General features: G+C 33.7%; 1 protein-coding gene across 1 annotated transcript; it reads right to left on the reverse strand.

Annotated features, from left to right (window-relative positions):
• Positions 1–3: 3 nt before the first annotated feature.
• LOC129759575 (protein henna-like) lies at positions 4–7,050 on the reverse strand (the record flags this gene model as incomplete). The annotated part of the gene is made up of 2 exons (XM_055757048.1): positions 6,772–7,050; positions 4–285 (listed from the first exon to the last, which is right to left on the reverse strand). Coding segments are annotated over exons 1-2 (312 nt in total), but the record flags the coding sequence as incomplete, so codon positions are not given.
• Between the last annotated feature and the right edge of the window lie 11,982 nt (positions 7,051–19,032).

Here is a 19,032-nt window from a genome sequence, read left to right on the forward strand (position 1 = left end):
GGAGATGATGTTGAAGTAATCGCTTTGCTCCCGAACGGCCTCGATCGCTGCACCGAGCTGCTGGCACTTGCTATCGCACTCGACCATGAACTCGTATCCCTGACCTCGGGTCGACGAACGCGACTCAATGTGCAGCAGATTGACCTTGTGATCCTCGAAGATCTTCAGCATCTTGGCCAGCGCTCCAGCTTCCTCTTGCAGCGGCGAGAAGATGATACTCAAATTCTTCGCCTCATCTGATGCCACACCCTCCATGATGTAGGAACCACCTTCGACGAGCGTCGGCTTTAATATCACAGAACAAAAAACAAAAACGTTTCGATTTAAAATCCAGTCACTGTTAACCCACTACTCCGTGGGCTTTGCTTTGCTTTTAAACTAGGTACTAAGTTATAACGTGTTCACACGACGATCAATCGTTCGAAACTAAACCTGCGCCACTTTCAGCTTCTTAGCTTTATACCGGCCTTTTAATGAGCTAAAGTCAAAATGGGAAATTACCACTGACTAGGACTAGCACTATCAAGTTTGCTGGCAGGTCGGAAAAAACGTATCGATCAAAAGTTCCTCGCCGATTAGCTCTGACAAGTTTGACGCTGACGATCACACTGCAACAAGCATGACAGTTCTTCTGAAAACTAGGTAGCGCTCGGTAATAATCCTCGTAGACCCAATGGGATTGACAAGCGATAATTGAACATATCTTTTATCACAACACAAAGAATGATGACAAATGATCAACGCTGGACGATGGACGAGGTGTGATGATCGTTAGTCGTTAAGCAGTCCGTTAATTGGTGTTATTGCTAAGCGTTTTACTATCATTTCCTTCATTTTTTGCATCCATTCTTTGTTTTTATTGCTAGTGGCTAAATCGTCAGATTCAGAAAGGCGTGAGACGTGATTTAGTTAGTGACGAAACTGCAGCACGGGATTGCAGCAGCAACTTTAATTCATAATATTGATTTTTCGGGTAAACCCTTATCACGTGTCGGTTCGATCTGTGCAACATTCGGACATTGTTGAGTCAGAAAAATTTCGTACTTGGACAAAATAACAAATTGAATATGAATTGAATATTTTTAAACCTGAGACAATGTGACACGAAATAAATAAAATTGAAATTTATCCATCCATGGTATCTACAGTCTACACACAATGAATGTATGGGAAAAATCATGATAGCATTTTTAAAACCGACCCCAACAACTGACTTGTGCTAAATTTCAGCTCAATTGAAATGAAAAAAATTAAAAATGACAAATAACTCACAAAAATATTACAAAAATAACACTAAATTTCCACAAAAATGTAAGAAAAATGTCACAAAAATGCCCAAAACTGTCACAAAAATATAACAAAAATGTCACAAAAAATGACAAATCACGTCCCAAAAATGTCACAAAAATGTCAAAAAAACGTAATAAAAATGACAAAAATGACAAAAATGACAAAAATGACAAAAATGACAAAAATGACAAAAATGACAAAAATGACAAAAATGACAAAAATGACAAAAATGACAAAAATGACAAAAATGACAAAAATGACAAAAATGACAAAAATGACAAAAATGACAAAAATGACAAAAATGACAAAAATGACAAAAATGACAAAAATGACAAAAATGACAAAAATGACAAAAATGACAAAAATGACAAAAATGACAAAAATGACAAAAATGACAAAAATGACAAAAATGACAAAAATGACAAAAATGACAAAAATGACAAAAATGACAAAAATGACAAAAACGACAAAAATGACAAAAATGACAAAAATGACAAAAAAGACAAAAATGACAAAAATGATAAAAATGACAAAAATGACAAAAATGACAAAAATGACAAAAATGACAAAAATGACAAAAATGACAAAAATGACAAAAATGACAAAAATGACAAAAATGACAAAAATGACAAAAATGACAAAAATGACAAAAATGACAAAAATGACAAAAATGACAAAAATGACAAAAATGACAAAAATGACAAAAATGACAAAAATGACAAAAATGACAAAAATGACAAAAATGACAAAAATGACAAAAATGACAAAAATGACAAAAATGACAAAAATGACAAAAATGACAAAAATGACAAAAATGACAAAAATGACAAAAATGACAAAAATGACAAAAATGACAAAAATGACAAAAATGACAAAAATGACAAAAATGACAAAAATGACAAAAATGACAAAAATGACAAAAATGACAAAAATGACAAAAATGACAAAAATGACAAAAATGACAAAAATGACAAAAATGACAAAAATGACAAAAACGACAAAAATGACAAAAATGACAAAAATGACAAAAATGACAAAAATGACAAAAATGACAAAAATGACAAAAATGACAAAAATGACAAAAATGACAAAAATGACAAAAATGACAAAAATGACAAAAATGACAAAAATGACAAAAATGACAAAAATGACACAAATGACAAAATTGACACAAATGACAAAAATGACAAAAATTACAAAAATTACAAAAATTGCTTAAATTACAAAAATTACAAAAATAACCAAAATTACAAAAATTACAAAAATAACCAAAATTACAAAAATTACAAAAATTGCTAAAATTACAAAAATTACAAAAATAACAAAAATGACAAAAATTACAAAAATTACAAAAATTACAAAAATTACAAAAATTACAAAAATTACAATAATTACAAAAATTACAAAAATTTTAAAAATTACAAAAATTACAATAATTACAAAAATTACAAAAATTTTAAAAATTACAAAAATTACAAAAATTACAAAAATTACAAAAATTACAAAAATTACAAAAATTACAAAAAATACAAAGAATAACAAAAATGACAAAAATGACATAAATTACAGTAATTTGACAACAAAAATGACACAATAATGACACAAAAATAACACAAAAATGACACAAAAATGACACATAAAAGACACACAAATGACACAAAAATGACACAAAAATAACACAAAAATGACACAAGAATGACACAAACATGACACAAAAATTACACAAAAATTCCACATAAATGAATCAAAAATGACACAAGAATTTTACTAAAATGACACCAAAATGAAACCAAAACCAATCAAACCAAACACATAACACGAAAATAACACAAAAAACAAAGATGACAAAAATAACACAAAATTGACCCAAAAATGTTTCAAAAATGACTAAAATTGTTTTCAAAAACCACTGACACCAAAATTTGAAAAAAAAAATGAATTTATGAAAAAAAAATCGTAACTATACAAACGACAAAATAAATAGAAAAAACAATAACTTTGTCAATTTTTTCCATGTTTGCAGCCTTTTTGTTTCACTTTTTTGTGATTTTTGTCATTTTAGTAGTCATTTTTGTCATTTTTGTCATTTTTGTCATTTTTAATATTTTTGTCATTTTTTTCATTTTTGTCATTTTTGTCATTTTTGTCATTTTTAATATTTTTGTCATTTTTGTCATTTTTGTCATTTTTTTCATTTTTGTCATTTTTGTCATTTTTGTCATTTTTGTCATTTTTGTCATTTTTGTCATTTTTGTCATTTTTGTCATTTTTGTCATTTTTGTCATTTTCGTCATTTTTGTCATTTTTGTCATTTTTGTCATTTTTGTCATTTTTGTCATTTTTGTCATTTTTGTCATTTTTGTCATTTTTGTCATTTTTGTCATTTTTGTCATTTTTGTCATTTTTGTCATTTTTGTCATTTTTGTCATTTTTGTCATTTTTGTCATTTTTGTCATTTTTGTCATTTTTGTCATTTTTGTCATTTTTGTCATTTTTGTCATTTTTGTCATTTTTGTCATTTTTGTCATTTTTGTCATTTTTGTCATTTTTGTCATTTTTGTCATTTTTGTCATTTTTGTCATTTTTGTCATTTTTGTCATTTTTGTCATTTTTGTCATTTTTGTCATTTTTGTCATTTTTGTCATTTTTGTCATTTTTGTCATTTTTGTCATTTTTGTCATTTTTGTCATTTTTGTCATTTTTGTCATTTTTGTCATTTTTGTCATTTTTGTCATTTTTGTCATTTTTGTCATTTTTGTCATTTTTGTCATTTTTGTCGTTTTTGTCATTTTTGTCATTTTTGTCATTTTTGTCATTTTTGTCATTTTTGTCATTTTTGTCATTTTTGTCATTTTTGTCATTTTTGTCATTTTTTGTCATTTTTGTCATTTTTGTCATTTTTGTCATTTTTGTCATTTTTGTCATTTTTGTCATTTTTGTCATTTTTGTCATTTTTGTCATTTTTGTCATTTTTGTCATTTTTGTCATTTTTGTCATTTTTGTCATTTTTGTCATTTTTGTCATTTTTGTCATTTTTGTCATTTTTGTCATTTTTGTCATTTTTGTCATTTTTGTCATTTTTGTCATTTTTGTCATTTTTGTCATTTTTGTCATTTTTGTCATTTTTGTCATTTTTGTCATTTTTGTCATTTTTGTCATTTTTGTCATTTTTGTCATTTTTGTCATTTTTGTCATTTTTGTCATTTTTGTCATTTTTGTCATTTTTGTCATTTTTGTCATTTTTGTCATTTTTGTCATTTTTGTCATTTTTGTCATTTTTGTCATTTTTGTCATTTTTGTCATTTTTGTCATTTTTGTCATTTTTGTCATTTTTGTCATTTTTGTCATTTTTGTCATTTTTGTCATTTTTGTCATTTTTGTCATTTTTGTCATTTTTGTCATTTTTGTCATTTTTGTCATTTTTGGCATTTTTGTCATTTTTGTCATTTTTGTCATTATTGTTATTTTAGTCATTTTTGACATTTTTGTTTTTTTTTTGTCATTTTTGTAATTTTTTTTTCTTTTTTCAGAAAAGTCTTACAAATTCTTATTTAAACAATAAAGTTCTTACTGTAAGAATTATGATTGAAAAAAAACCGAGGAAAACACGAAAACAACTAAAAACAACCATCGACCAATTAAATTATTTAAACATACTAGGACAAGTCAAACAAATCAGAACCAACAACCGGTTTTAGGCATCAACAACAGTACCCTGATTAATTAGGCCTAGAAGTACTGGGAATAGTTACACACATTCGAAATCCTTACTAATGCGACAAAGTAAGCCGATGTTTGTCAACATCAAGCAAGCAGAGCCAAGCCATCATCAGCAGGATATTTAAAATGTTATTGCTGGGTTGCATCCATTCTATCGTCTCGTCTTCTCTAAAGAGCAAACTAGAGCTGCAACAGCTCACCTGCATTTACAACAACACCAGTATGCCATGACTAAGTTGCCAGCCCGACTGTCTGACACACTAATGACAGCATATAAGCGGGTTAAATAGAAGCCCAATTAGGGGTTGATACCTAATCGGAGCTACCTAGTTGCGTGTTTCTACGTCAGGCGCCTACTTTGTTCGTTTCTAACCAGTAAAGCTTCGTCTTTCCATTGGAGTCGTCGTCATGGCAGCAGAACAAAACTTTCAATCATTTCGTTAGGCAGTCTGCTAGGTAGCATGTGGCACAGATGAAAGTGTAAACATGTTTGTCAATATTATCATTTAATCTTTTCGCCCGACATTAATCCATTCGGGAAGGAACAGACTTGCGGATTCAATACGTAGGAGAAGGCGATGGAACAAGAAGATCGGCACTTATCAACACGTGCTCGACGGCGTGGAACAACCCAAACGGAATCTTAGCGAGCGTGCGACAGGATTGGAGGCAAATATTTGCGAACGATGGAGTGCGTTTATGGAAGTGGTAAGTTGTTCCTATCAACTAATCTTCTTGAGGCGGCTCAGCTAGTTCACAATGTTGTGGAACAAATTGATTTGGGTTAAATATTTACGATTTCGGACAGAGAACGAAGACGGAAAGAATGTGTGGAGTGGAAGAAAAAGCATGCGTTCGGCCAATATTGTTTGTTGACTTTGGATTAACTGGCAATCTATTGCTGCGTATAATACTAAACATTCTAATCGAGATTGAACTCTCTGAAACGGAACGTGAGCTGTTTGTTTGAAGACTTTTTTTTCAAATAATGGTGTTTACAGTCATTCAGATCTTATTTAATCATGTAAGTATATTTCTTATTTATGAATTTAATTTCTCAAAACAAACATAATAAGATGTTTTGAAAAAAATTCAAGTCGATGCAATGCCTACTTGATCAAAAACAATCCACAGACATATTGTCGGAAAACAATGAATTATGCAAGAGTAAAACGAACAATATAATTCAAATTACTAGAAGCTACCACTTGACGTACCTAACCTCAAAGCATAATTGAAGTTTGTTAAAAAAATACTTACTTCAATCTTGGAGCTACACATTAAAAAGTTATTCAAAATAACAATTTGAAACTTAAATTAAAACTTGTTCAAAAGTATCCAAAGAAATAAATTAAAGCCATTGTAGAATGTTTTTAATGTCGCTTTCTAAAATTGTGTCATGTTTTCAATTATCACCTACCTTCTAGGTTTTCTTACGAACTGTTGAATCTAGCTAAAATAAAGCTAGAATATTCGACGCGTCCGAAAATGAAGTCTAATAACGAAACTACACTAATATTGTAGATTTTTAAGTGCACATGTAACACTTGGTCCAATTTGTAAAATAATGATCAACGCTTGATCGAGACAAAACAATGAAAAAGAATAATTCAAAATGGTGGATCAAAAGATTAACGGATTGTAGGGGTGTTCATACCATAGGCTCTATAAATCTGGTACCACAATTTGTCTCACACCTCATACTGAACGATTGATCGACTAAACATGTTTTCTTATTTTACCGAGGATTTTAACACTTACCACATCTATCGATTCCTGTTTGGCCATCATTTTTGCAAGGTTTTTTTTTGTAATCAGCTACACTTTCACTTGGACACAACAACTCTTTTCACGGCTCTTAACTTTGCGGTAGGTAAAATATTTTGCACACTAGTCAGTTTGTGTTTATAAATTTTAACGGCTTTCAGCGTCCAGTAGAAAAACACGAGCACAAAAATTTAACCAAGAAAACAAATCAATTTCAAACAGTCAAATTAAAATAAAAGAGAGCACGAACGATCACGATTCCGATCCAGCCGGGAACTGATCGTTCTGGGGCCGGTCTTGAGCTTTAAGTAATCCCGCAATTATCAGTGGTGGATGCAAATTAAACGAGTACTCAGTTCAGTTCACTCATACTCACCATATCATCGAACGGGTATGCTAATCGGGATCAGGCAAACTTTTTCTGTCGAGCAGTAATTCTCTGCATTGATAAGTTTGCCCAGCTTTCAACCCAGCCCATCTTGGTCGGAGGCGCAATGATTTGTGATGGTGATAACAATAAAAATAAAACAGCCTCCGATAGAGACAGGGAGACGTGTTTATTGTGAGTTCTGTGACGGATGCCACACTTATTTTACTTGTTTTGATGATAATTCAAATTGAGAATAACCTGTTGATCGAAATTGTTTACTCCGTGAAGGGGCGCCAAACGACAGGTGTTTCAAATATGATTCAATTAAACCCATGAATTTTGAAAGACAAAGTTGAACAAGAACCCCCAATAATAAACCTGAATCTGATTTAATAGAATTGTTCATTCATAGACTATTGATTATGTTTATTGTGCAGAAATTGATCCTGATTTGTATTTTTTAATTCAAACCAAGTTTTAAACCAGGATTTTTGCCGTAACAAATTCTTTATATTTTTAAAATTATTTTCTTAAATGAGAATCAGCGAAAAACTCTTGGTTTTGAATACAGACTTCTAAATCTGGAACCTGCAATTTTATTTCAGTGTTGACAATTTTATTTAGAACAACATGAAATATCATATCAAAATTAAAATAAAGATAAGAATTTCTGCCAATTTTCACCCCCAAAGAGTGAGGAAATTTATGAAAGTTGTTTCAGAATCATGGATTTGTGATTGTGACCTTATTTATTCAATCAAATTTTAATAGAAATTGTGAAATATTTTGTGTAGTGTAGAACACCTCATGTAGCGTTACGATCCTCCTTGAAAGGGGGGTTAGTTTAAAAGTCGAAGCTCCAAATTGAGGTTATCAATCAATCTCAACCAATTTTGTTGTAGTAATTCAATCCCAAAGAAATTTTTTTTAGATTTTAAGTAACCAGAAGCATAATTTTTCTCTCCCGATACCTGGAACCCGAGCCATGAGACCTGACACCTAAGACCTGAGCTCTGAGTCCTGAGTCCTAAGACATGAGACCTTCGGTTCCCTCCGAAAAATCTCTCCTCTTAGCGACTCGAAGCTCTCCTCTAACTTGTCTCCTCTAACTGTGGGCAGATTGTCTTGCGCACGCGCTTATCACAGCACACGTTCAGCATCACTTTGAACGCAACGACAACCTGAGGTCTCAAGTCTCAGGTCTCAGGTCTTATTTTCCAAGTTTCAGAGGCTCTGAGTCAGACCTAAAATTCTTTCAGCTTCTTTGAAAAGGGCCATTTTTCTCTCAGATGGAAGAAGTAGGCGATGCCTTTTGCGAGCCGAACGCGTTTTAACTTCGTCCACGAAAATTCTGTTAAAATAAAGTTTTAAAAACATCAATTAAAGTGAAACGATGAAAAAGTGCAACCACCAAAAAGCAGAGAACTGGGACTCATCATTAAAGTGATTATCGGAAGGCTGGGGGTTGTTGTCAATAATTTTATTTTAAGCTCCTTCCTGGGAAATATTAAAATTCCCGGTTGATGGCTGCTTGTGATCGGAATTAAAATTGTTCGAATAAAGATTCAGTAAAAATTGCGAAACATTGACAAAGATCAAAGAAGAACTGGAAAAAAAATTTCAGAAAGGTTACAATTGTGAGAAACAGATTGTCTGCTAGAAAAAAGCAACATACTAGTTCCTGTTTGCTAAAAAAAGGTTAACAGTGACAAAATTGGATCACCGAATTGGGGTCAAACTTTGAAAGTTTCGGGTTAAATCAATCTTTTTTTTTTAATTTCAACTTTAGAAATTAAACAACATCACATGGTTGGCCTGGCTGTATTAGTATCTGCAATGCATGTTCTATGTATCAGACATTATGTTGAAAAGAAAAATGAGGAACGGAAGTTTTTCATTTTCCAGGATGCATACCAAGGGGTTGCAGTGGAGAGAGAATCCTTTTCGTTTGGAATGGTAAGGATCAAAATTCCACACCTGCCTAACAAATTGCAACAATTTGCAACAATTTGCACATTTTCACTCTCTCTGAGCACCGGTTTCTCTCATTTTAACTGAAACCTTCTAGTTCTCTCTAACAAATTGCAACAAATTACCACAAATTCAATCATTGGCTGCAAAGTTTGTCTGATCATTGACGATGATTCTCCGTTTATCTCAGTCCCCTGATGCATACAATTTTTATCCATGATGGTGTTAAACAACAGAAGAAGAAGAAGAAGAAGACAAGTTCTTTTTATCTCTCGGAAAAACCGGAAAAACCGCGCTAGTTTGTTACGAATCGAAAATTATCTTGCGAGATTAAAAGGCGCAACTATACCGTCGGCTTTTAAGCGCCATCCACTAAGAGTAGATGTGCCAACGGTCATCAATCAGTTAGCCCGGACTCTTACCCCAGGGGGGGACAATTTAAATTTGCGCGGATCTCGTTTGTTGAAACTAGGCAATCTCAAGGGAAATATCGGAAGAATAGCAAACAAATTTTAGAAGTAAAATAAACTTACCGACGACGCGCCAATCACTTCCGCCCAGCGTCTTAGCGCAGACCTTCAATTGGCCTCCAAGGACCAGGTTCAACAACCAGTAGGCACTTCCGCTACCCGAAAGATCCCGTTAACCGAACTGAATGCACAAGAATAACGTGTCGGAGACTACCAGCTTCAACAATTTTTAGATTTCCGATTCTATATATGTAGATCCAACGACTACGGACTACGATTTTTTCGACTTCTGAGCGACTTTTCCAATCAGTGTCTCGAATATTAAGAGACCGGTTTTCAGTTTCCCAGCTAGCAAGAAGGCTTCCCGATCGCATCCCCCCATGAGGTTGGCTTCGGGTTTTTGCCAAGACAATGCTAGTAGATCGCGCGGAAAATACCAGCATTTCTTCTCAGCGGTTGTATGGACGATACACCGACATGCCATTTTACTTCTGGTAGCCCTCTTGACGTCGGATCGTGAAGTTCAATCCGCTTCAACAGGGCTGGTTCATTATTCGCTACCTAGAGATATTAAACTTGAGATTGCCAGTAAAAAGAATTTAAATATAAAAATAAGTTGCAACGCAGCAAGTTCCCTAAAAACATGCAAAAAAGTCAAGACCGTGCGAACGGGTGAAATTTTAGGGGTTTAACGCCTAGACCCCTCCCCCCCTTGGGACATTTTTTAAAGTAAAATTTTCAGATCAAGAATTTAATTTACCACAGTAACCGACAATTTCTTGATCCCTAAAAGGTGTTCAAAAAAAGTGATGTTCAATCTCATGCATATTGGTCACCTCGAATTCAAATATTTTCGTTAATTTTTCCATACCCCTTGACTTTTGCTACAAATTCATTGTAAAGTCTTGCAATATTTCCATTTGAGTAAGGATATGGCGAACTAAGGCGCCAAAAAGTAGGTATAATTATAAGTTCAAATAAAATGAAATGCCTCTTCCTGTTTCTCTAGTCAACAAGTCTTATTTTTACCATCCGAAATGGTCTGCCCAAACAATTGTTAATAGACATGGAAGGTTTGCCTTCGGCAGAACTTTGTCATAAATCACACTAGGTCAGGGACATTTCATTTACAATACTGTATGACGATCACGAATTGTAATTTTTTTTATGTTATTGTAAGTTGAGAATTGCTATTCAATAAACATTTTGTATTGAAACTCAAATCTTGACATTCGAAAACCCTACACTAAGAATGGGTTTTTGTTAAAAAATTAAACTTAAAAAGTTAAGAATATGAAATCAAACATTAAAATATCAAAATTCATGCATTGAATACTGACTTTACACATGAACAAGGTGGGAGTCATGTGACAGGTGTTTAATACTCACAATAGTCAACAGAATAGAAAAATAAATTCTTAAACCTACTATATACATCACTTCAGTTCTTTCTTAGCCTTTGGCTAGATCGGTCGTTCTTTTCTTGCGCTCCAAATTCTAGTTTAAAAGGCTTAAGGTATTTTTTCCATGTTTGCTTAAGTTCGGTGCAAAGCATAGTAATGAGTCCATCTCCCGGAGATCACCCGGGTCGAACCATACCAGAATGGCTAGATCCGCAAAACCTGCATGGCCACCTTTTCTATATGTTTCTCATCCCTGAGTTCGTGAATTTCGGTCTCCTCCGAATCCGAACGCGTTTGTAGATCCCGCAGCCACTACTATGTCGTCAGTGTTTCTCCTACGGGCACCCGAAGATGCGATGTCCGAACGAACGCGCGTTTAGCATCTGTTCTAGCCAAAAACACGATAGCAGCGAATGCCCTGGCAAAAAAATTTGTCGCACTTGTCAATCACACGAGCACTCACCAGCCGAACGCACTTGTTCGAAGTGGGTTGAAGAATCCACTGCTCTTCGGATAAGCGCAGAACAAAATTTATCGCTTGCGGCAGCTCGTCAACAAATTAAAAACAACAACAATATCAACATCAGCTACGCGAACATCACCCGATCAGGTAAAGAAAAGGGAACTCTACACCACTTAGAAAAAAATCAACAGCAAGAACAACAACAACAACAAAAGCAACAACAATAACAACCACAAAAACAACAAGGTAACTGTGCAGACCGGTCCGGCGATCGGTAACAGTACCGGCGCGGCAAAGCACAGGACCAACCTAAACCGGGGGAACTACGCGCTGTTTCACTCGACTTGCTCGCTCGGGTCGTACTCGCTGACTGGCTGACTGGCCGACGTGCACGCTCGTGACGAACTATCAAGTGGCGGTTTAATCCATCCACACATCCTCCTCCTATTCCAAATAAAATTAATGAAAAATATTTCAAGTTCGTTTCTTTTAGGTAAATTTTCAAGAATAAAATTTTTGAACGCAGATAAACGCCTTTGCATATAAAGTGTGCGTTTCCCATAAAAGAAACAATGATTGTCACGCACGATGTGAGTTCACTACTTCAAACCAGCTCGCTTTTGTTTTAGAAAACGGTTACTTGACTGAACCATGAAACTTACCAATGAGCTGATGTAAACTAAACAACTAAACAGAACTGGATACATGCGCTGCCGGTGCTTTCTTATTTCAATTACACCTTTCCCCGACCTTTGTAGAACGAAATGATTTTAAATATTTTCCCCTGTTTAATCACCGACTAGTTAGCTATGCGAATATTTGGAATTTTAGCGACAATTATTTCGTGAACTGTGCAAGAATATAGGGAAAACGGAGACATAGAGAAAATTTAATAAAACTGCCCATTAATTTATCTATTAACTTTCTTGAATAAATGCTAATCATTGGATGATACTCTCCATAAAATAGTTTAAAAAAACGTTGCATAAAATTGTGTAAATCCACAGTATAATCTGAACGTCATCCCTAATATTATTCGATCAGAAAAAGTATCCCCAAGCACAAGAAAAATTACCATGTTCGGAACGAAGTAAAAAAAAATCACACTACACAGGCAAGTTGGATCGTAATGGTTTTAAGCCTAGTAATCTAGCGTTTGTTTTTGTTTTGCTTAAATGTTTTTGTTAACGATACACGGTTAACATAATCTATTGATCGATGTTTTAATTCAACGCATACACAGCTCAGAGTTCAATTGAGTAAATCAATATCTCATATTTTTCATTGCTTTTTTGTCCGCATTTTAAAATGAAGAATGTTGAACTTCAATTAAAAGTCAGGTATTGCTTTAACAAAATCGCAAAACTCTCGCAAATGCTTTGGAGGGACATTCTAAATATTTGAAAGATTCACATTCAATAATCTCTACAAAAGAAACAAAATATTATCATCTCACAGCTCAGGATTTTTGCTGCTAACAACACCCATTTTAATTTTAACTAACTAAATTAATTTTAACTTATCATTTAATTAAAACTTATTGGGATCAATTTTATTCTCGACGCATTCTTATCTCAATCTTACCTCTCAAATAAGTCAAGCGCGCACGCATAGAGGACTGTTTCTTACTGTCATACATGAATTATTTGGCCCAGAAAATCATCTGTTTTGATTTTCTTTCTAGTTTATTTCAGTTCAGTGTTCATCTTACTTGCTGTATAATTGCTAGTTGAGTTCACCTTGGAATCTATTCTTATCTTAAACTGTTCTAATCAAACGCTTGATTAAATTCCGTGAGATCCTTATTCTATGGCTATGCTATCGAAACGCTTTTTCATTTTGAAACTGTACCCTCCATCCAGAGTTAAATATAATAAATCCAAGCTGTCCTTCGAAACGTTCACAGTTCCCTCTCATCTTAAGCTGTCCTCACAATCCGGAGGATCATAAATTTTCCTTATAAACCAATCGTGTTCTCTCAACATGCTGTCCAGTTATTCTTTTAACACTTTTCTAACATATAACTTTTTTTCCAAGCTGTCCTCCAAACGCACTTGGAGTTTTAAAGAATTTATTCTAGCTGACCTCTTGACTCGCTTCATTGTTCTCTCGTATCTCAAGCTGTCCCCATATTCTACTTGATCATTAATTGTTTAAAATACCAAAGCTATCTTCTCGACTTGCTTTCTAGTTTCATCTTGTTATCTCAACTTCTATATTTAACCATTTTATTCAGCTTGTTCCCTCGAACATCATAATTCGTTCTCATCACAAACTGTTCTTCCAACCTATTTGGTTTCCAATTTGATAAGGATTAAGGCTATTCTCGTCTCGCAATTCCAAGCCGTTCTCTTAACTCGCTAAGGTTGTTATCTATACGTTCAGATAATTTCTTCAACTCGCTTGAAATTCGCATTGTCCTCTTTTCTCGCTTGGATTCACAATAGTGCGCAGGCTGTCATCTCAACTCGTTTGAAAGTCGCGTCAATATGCACTGGCGGTCCTCTCAACTCGCCATCCAATATCAAGCTGTCCTCTCAACTCGCTTGAAATTGTGATCAAACGCTTAGGCTGTCCTCTCAACTCGCCTTTTCAATTTCAAGCTGTCCTCTCAACTCGCTTGAAACTGTAATCAAAACGCTCAGGCTGTCCTCTCAACTCGCCTATCAATTTCAAGCTGTCCTCTCAACTCGCTTGAAATTCGCGTTTACATGTTCAGGCTGTCCTCTCAACTCGCCTTTTCAATATCAAGCTGTCCTCTCAACTCGCTTGAAACTGTAATCAAAACGCTCAGGCTGTCCTCTCAACTCGCCATTCAATTTCAAGCTGTCCTCTAAACTCGCTTGAAATTCGCGTTTACATGTTCAGGCTGTCCTCTCAACTCGCCTATCAATTTCAAGCTGTCCTCTCAACTCGCTTGAAATTGCGAATAACATGCTCAAACTGTCCTCACGACTCGCTCAATATTTAATTTCAGTTGTCCCTGAAACGGACTTCAATAACTTGTCAATTTAAAATTTTTTCTACAATTACAGTTAACGTATTCGTAAAATTGCTTATTCATCACATACATCACTTTTTCATATTCACTTTTTCCGAAATGGCAATCAAAAACCATCGAAAGCTACTACTTTTTGCAACATCAGCTTTTACACATAATGTATATTTCAACTACTCACTTAGTGTTTTTCCAATGGGTAATTGTTCACCTGTTTTATTTTAACCTCGTTTGATGTAAATAATTTTCACGTGAACCTTCAACCCGGTTTTATTTTCGTTTTCGGTTCGATTTTATTTCTCATAAACCGAATCATACAGATCCGAGATAACACCTGCCACGGTCGCCAAATGTGCAGACCGGTCCGGCGATCGGTAACAGTACCGGCGCGGCAAAGCACAGGACCAACCTAAACCGGGGGAACTACGCGCTGTTTCACTCGACTTGCTCGCTCGGGTCGTACTCGCTGACTGGCTGACTGGCCGACGTGCACGCTCGTGACGAACTTTCAAGTGGCGGTTTAATCCATCCACACAGTAACACCACAAAACAGCAGCATCCAAAACGTTATCATACAACTGTAGCATCGGGACAACCAACTATTCCACCGACAACCCCGTCACCCCCTCATAAGAAAACCCCTTCTTCTGCTTCTCCATCCGACTCCACGGACAAATGAGTTGGACAAGAGAGTAATGTGTCAACCTCTGCCGCAGAAGTCTTAAGAATCCCACATTTTCCCCCAAACTCCATCAAACATCCTCCAACCCTTTCCAGCCCCCTAGTTTTAAATTTAAATTTAAAAAGAACCCAGGCACATAAAAACTTTTTAAAAGTAAACGGCCTAATAAAGATAGTTCTAGTTAAAAAAAAATATACCTCACTTTATTACTAATCTTTTTGATTATACAAAAAAGTGTTTGTCATTGCACATTTTATGCTTTCATGAAATAATGTTCAAGAAACCAATTTCAGCTTCAATTAAAAAAAAAATCTTGTTCTTCTAAAGGCTCAACTTCACATTCAAAAGGGTTTTAAAAATGACACAAGGCTAAAAAATTCACGCCCTTCATCCAAATATGCTATAAGTATTTTTATTTCAGTCTTTATTTTTTAAATAACTATAACGGAATAGATAAAATGTGAAATGCGAAAAAATCGACAAGTAGCAACTATTCGCTGCGAATCTGAAATAATGGCAACGTCGATAGAACTGTTTCTCGCATAAGGAAAGCTCAGTAGGCCCATGGGTTGCTACGTTTTTGCTCGTTTGAAGTGTGCGTAAAAACACGCTCTCAAACCATTGGGCTCGCTATACATGGGAATTCTCTTTCTGGGTTTCTCATGTATAGTTAGCTAATGCAGAGCAAAGGCGGGAGCAATTCATGGGAGCTTTTCATCAACATGCCCTCTAGCCTAAAATTTCAACACCTATCAAGCTTTCTCCTATTGGCGCACTAATGCCTGTCTATCCACCTTTCTTTCAAATTCTATAAAATAAAATTCTCTCTAGTTTTTATTCCGCCGCACATGCCATTAAAATTATAATCATTAAATAACTTTTGGAAATAGGTAAAAATCATTTGAGAAATTTCTGCATTTTTAATAACCCTAAGAAATTTCAAATAAAGGTTTAAAACCGATTATCAACTTTCCTTAAGAGCGCAATACTTTAATTTTTACGAAAAAAGTTATAGAAGATTTCTATCTGTTACTGTACATTATCCTGTAAAATACGGGGATGTTAACGACATTTAAAAAAAAATTAACTAAATCGAATTTCAGATGTTTTTAAAATAAACATGGAATCCTTTTGCAAGATTTAACAAATTTGTTCAAAGAAATAACTTGATGACTAGAGATTATAGTCCAGGACACCAAAATCTATCGAATTTTAAAATAAAGGCTCCAAAATGATGTTTCCTTGAGTAACCAATGATATTCTGTTAGTAAGTTTTTTAATAGTGAGATGCTTTTATTTAAAAACAAATTGTTTCCAAAATTAAAAAAAAAAATATGTTTAATCTTGATATTTTCATTTCCTTTTTAAAAAAAAAATTTCCGAATTTTATTGACCCGTTTTTTTAAGGTTTACCGAGTTTTGAGTCAAACTTTTTTTTATATTATATTTAAAAAATTGGTCTTTGTTTTTCAATGCTGATTTTTTTTTCTAAAAAAAATAATTTTAAAATGATCAACAATCAACAATTATTATCATTTTGCTGAACAATTTTCAATCAAGATTGATTTCTAACCTGGTCAGAAATTTATTCTTCAATTCGGATTTGATTTCTTTTTAAACCTTTTGTAATTTTATATATGTGTTTTTTATTTCTGTGCACTGATTCTTTGTCCGAAGCTACAAATTCTGGTGTTATACGAAATTTTCATTCGCCTTCTATTTATGGTTTTTCTGAAATATTGTTTTTCAAATTTGTAAACTAGACTGCTTAGAAGTTATTTTCAAGATAATTTCTAGTTCAGAGTAAAGAATATCATCTTGAATAATATATCAGTGACTCACAAGAAATTGCATTAATTTGAAAAATTTATTCTGATTGATTTTGAATCGTATCAGTAAAACTTTCGAGCATGTGTGATATTCATACGTGAGTAAGAAAAACTAGCGGTTATAGAAAAAAATTGACGGATAATCTGAATTTAGGACGCCAAACTTTTCTAATATCAGCTATTGAAACGTAGGCACCAAAAATGCTGTTCGCTTGTGATATTATTGGAATTTTTTTTATATATTTTTTTAAATTTTAACGTTGATGTGCAGTGGGACCGTAGAAAAACGGATGATAATTATTACATTTTATCCGTGCAAAAATACGAGCAGCGAATTCTGGACTCCTAACCGTTGGATAAAAACGACACTGACAAGAACAACAGACTGATAATTCCCTTGAAAAAGACCTCCAAAACTGATCGAAACGTCGGGTATTTCAAAACAAAGTTGTTTGATATACTAAAAAGACCGAAAAAGCCAAAAATATTTAATTAAAAAAAACATAGGTACCGATTAAAATCTTAAAATCAAATAATTTTTATTTCGTAATCTAAACTTCGAAACAAATTAAAAAATATCAAATATTCGTGTTTCATACTATTTCAAGGTCTGAGAATTTGAATTTTGATAAAGCATAAAAAATTTACTTTTTCCAGTGCAGCTTTAAAACATAATTTTTCTGATTTGTAGCCACACAACAGTTTATTTCTAGCACCAAAAATTATCGTTCGAAAGTTGAACCTCGAAAATTTCAAACGTCAAACAATTATGCAACAATTTCAACACATTATAGAGCGTGGAAAAATCTAAGCTAAGTAACACCGAAAATCGGTATTCCATATTTCAGAAACTACTGGACCAAATTAAACGAAATTGGATGATTGAATGATGAAACTCTGATATTTCAATTCTGGATCACCATCATGGATTTTTTTTTATTTTGAATTTTTCTCTTAGGAATTAAGAGTAAAATTATCAAATCCAAATCATAAAAATGGTTTGTTATTTTAAATTTTTTCTTTTAATATTCTGGAATGATGAGTATTGAACATAGAAAATGAATCTAATTTTATATTCAAATGAAAACCCAAGATTGGAATTAGGATTTGGTCCCTATGATAAACCGAACTGGATATCAAGATTAAAAAAACATGAATACAGATTCCACAATCCGGTCATAGGCCGCAAATTAAGATTTAAAAAATGGAATCAGAACATTGGAAATGATTCAAACTTATGCTCACAAGATATTTTTCGGCACTTATCTAGCAGGGCAAATTCGGACTATTTTATCTAAAAACCTTGCAAAATTGTTATCACGCAATTTAAATTTTTCTTCGAATTTGCAAACACCCGGGCAATCAGATAACCTTAGTGAGTCTAATCTTAGTTAAAATTTTATATTCGAGACTAAGGACTGTACCCAAAATTCTTGTGCGTTTTTCGAGTACAGTCTTTAAATATCTATCAACAAGTGAAAAAAATTGGGAAAATCTTTAGTAGAATTGTGAACCTGATAAGATTTTGAGGTTTTGGATTTAGTTGTGAGTCGAGATTGTTACTCTAGATTCGCTTTAGTTGTTCATCAAAACTGATTAAGAACTTAAAATTTTGTAATAAGATAAGAACATTTTGGTTGACATTTTTGTAGCCCCATGGGGGGGGGTTTAACCACCAAAGCCACCGAACCCCCCCCCCCCGTTCCTACGGCCATGGACAGGAATTAGATCAGAATTGGGATTTGATTTAGAATCAATATCAGGATCTAGCTATGTCGGGCCAGGGTTTCATCTGGAACAGGATCTGGATAAGGAACAGAATTTAAAACAGGATCAGAACCAAGATCAACATCAAGATGAGGGTTTCCTAAACTGATCGATTTAGCAAGAGTACTCAAAAGATTTTTTTTTAATATGGACATCTTTTCGAATATACATGAAAGGAAAAAAGAAGTGAAGTGTGTCTAAAGGATGCATCTTGAAAAGGTAAGATTTAGATTTAATTGTAATAGAAATAAACATCAAGCATTACTGTGTGTACTGTCATCGATAAACCTTAAGAAAAAATA

This window comes from Uranotaenia lowii, unplaced genomic scaffold (genome assembly GCF_029784155.1).
Source record: "Uranotaenia lowii strain MFRU-FL unplaced genomic scaffold, ASM2978415v1 HiC_scaffold_195, whole genome shotgun sequence".
Classification (NCBI taxonomy): Eukaryota; Metazoa; Arthropoda; class Insecta; order Diptera; family Culicidae; genus Uranotaenia; species Uranotaenia lowii.